Source organism: Mus caroli, chromosome 3 (assembly GCF_900094665.2).
Source record: "Mus caroli chromosome 3, CAROLI_EIJ_v1.1, whole genome shotgun sequence".
Lineage (NCBI taxonomy): Eukaryota > Metazoa > Chordata > Mammalia > Rodentia > Muridae > Mus > Mus caroli.
The window spans coordinates 86,284,138-86,286,570 of NC_034572.1; the positions used below are offsets into that span (position 1 = coordinate 86,284,138).

The following is a 2,433-nucleotide window of genomic DNA, read 5'->3' on the forward strand; positions in this document are numbered from 1 at the left end:
GAAACCACACTAAACAGTGAGTAGACTATTGTGGAAAGAACCTGGATCTGAGGTTTTCATCATGGGAAGGTGTCAGCTTTTGCTACATTTTCTAATATACGAAGTGTGTGCAAATGAGCCTGGAGAGGTTGTCTGTATACTAGTCTATGCGATCTGAAAGAGGTCTTTCTGCTGATGTTTTGTGCATCTGTGAGATGGGTTTTCATTCTTTCCACAGACTTATTTCCAAAAGGAGAATATAATTCCCCAAAAGTCAGCCAAGGTAAGGAAAAGACATACACCACATCAGAAATCAGCCTTAGAAAGAGCTTTATTATATATTTTACTTTCACCAAGGGGAAAAGGCAAGGAAGTTGGAGAGAAGCCAGCTCCTATCCCAGAAACACAAACTAAAGACGAATCATAGTATCCAAAGCCCTCTCACACCAAATGGTCCAAAGCAGATCATCTACAAAGCACAAAGACTGACAAAGATCTAAAGATCCCAACTTGTGTTTCTTATAGGCTGTTTGAATTCTGTCTTTTAAAACATTCCGTTTGAATTTTACAAAGCACAGACCACATTACAATCTTCAGCTATTTTTTTTTTTTTTTTGGTTAGGATGCACAAACAAAATTAAACCATTTTTGATTTTGTAGCATCACCAATTTCTTCATACTCATTGTAGTAGTGATGCTCACTATAAAGCCATTAAATTCAGATTCTCTTGAGGATTGAAAGAGATACTTGTACTCTGAAAGATGGACGAAGGCATCCTTGGCCATTATGTACGAGGGGCTAAGTGAGGTTTTGCTCCAGGAGAGTTGTGTTAGGCTTTGATGGTCTACCTCAATAACCACACCACTCCCATACTCTTGACCATCTGCCAGCTGCTGAGAACACTTATTCACAGAGGTTAATAAAATACAGAGAACTATCTTCAGAGGTACAGACCAAGTCCTGGAATACTGAGGAAGTCAGGAGACAAGACAGTATCTTACACAGAGATACCCACAGGAGAAGGTCACCGTAAGGACTGGGGTTGTATTTTCTTCTGTTGGCCATCTTCTTGACTCCAGATGGCATTTGAGCAGCTACTTCCCCTTGCTCTGAGATGAACACTTCTCCTGTACCTTCTGTGGGAACTCCTCCACACATTTTGTTTGTGCTAGCTCCTGGCATGGCTCTGCACACTGAGGAAGGCACTGGTCTTGGCTTGGAGGTAGACATGGATCTTGGCCTTGTTGTGGGCAGTTTCCTGGGCTTAACTCCTGGCACTGAGAAACGCATATTTCCTGAGCTTGTTGTGGACATTTATCTTGGCAGGGGTCCTGACATGAGGAGACACACACATCCTCAGCTTGTGCCTGGCACTTTTCTTGGGTCTTTTGAAGACATGGGGGTGGCACACATGGTTGCTTGCACTGTTGATCATTGAAAGACATTTCAAGTGATTTGAAGAGCCTGAAAACAAACAGAAAATTTGAGACATTTTACATTAAAACACCAAAGCTGGGAATTAGAAAGGTGTGCATGAGCGTGAAAGATTACGAGTGGGATAGGAGGAGAAGACAACTAACTCTAAGTCTGATTTTTATTCCTTTTTAAAAAAAAAATCTCTATCTTAGATCCCCTTGATACTTGTTTCCAAGATGAAAGTATTCTCCTATTCTCCTGTGCTTTTGTCTAGTCCTTCCACAAAATCTAATTAATAATTTTTAAAAATCATGTACAAAACACTAAGCAGAATAAACGAGATAGTTAAATGGATCAAGAAATGGCAATCTGTCTAAAAACAGTAGTAGAAACAGTCTAGGATAGAAATAGAACAGTGGTGGCCTCTCAGAGATGGAACATCAGGGATTGAGGGAAGGGATACCAAAGAGGAGGGAGGGAGGGAGAGAGGGGGGAAAGGAGGTGAAGAGAGGGCAGAGAGGGAGGGAGAGAGAGAGAGAGAGAGAGAGAGAGAGAGAGAGAGAGAGAGAGAGAGACAGACAGAGAGACAGAGAGAGAGACAGAGACAGAGACAGAGACAGAGAGACAGAGAGACAGAATGAGAAAGGAAATGCTTACCTGATCTTCAATGAGATTCAATGAAGGATGTGGACTGTGGAGTCTAGGATGGTGGGGACTTTTATACAGTGCTTGGTATAGTCTCCTGGAGGACTGACAGGCCACGTGGGCTAAAGTCGTAATTGTGGAGTCACCGTAACAAGCTTCATCTGAAATCACGAATGGTTTGAGTCACTGCTGTGATGCCTGTTAATCAGCCTACATTTTGGCCTCTGGGTTCTCACCAGACCTCAGCAGGGAGGAGCTTCACACATGACTCTTTCATTAGAGGCAGCAGAAAAAGAATGTCCATAAAATGTTATCAGTCTGTTAAACCAGGGCTGAAGTCTCTTGTCTCCTCATACTGTTTCAGGATGTGGTAAGAGATAAGATCAACCATC

General features: G+C 42.3%; 1 protein-coding gene across 1 annotated transcript; it reads right to left on the reverse strand.

The window, feature by feature from the left end:
* Positions 1-293: 293 nt before the first annotated feature.
* On the reverse strand, positions 294-2,089 carry Prr9 (proline rich 9). Its single transcript, XM_021157136.1, has 2 exons — positions 2,054-2,089; positions 294-1,444 (listed from the first exon to the last, which is right to left on the reverse strand). Exon 2 carries the CDS (start codon positions 1,423-1,425, stop codon positions 1,075-1,077), a length of 351 nt encoding a protein of 116 aa, XP_021012795.1. The 5' UTR covers positions 1,426-1,444; positions 2,054-2,089; the 3' UTR covers positions 294-1,074.
* Positions 2,090-2,433: the final 344 nt, after the last annotated feature.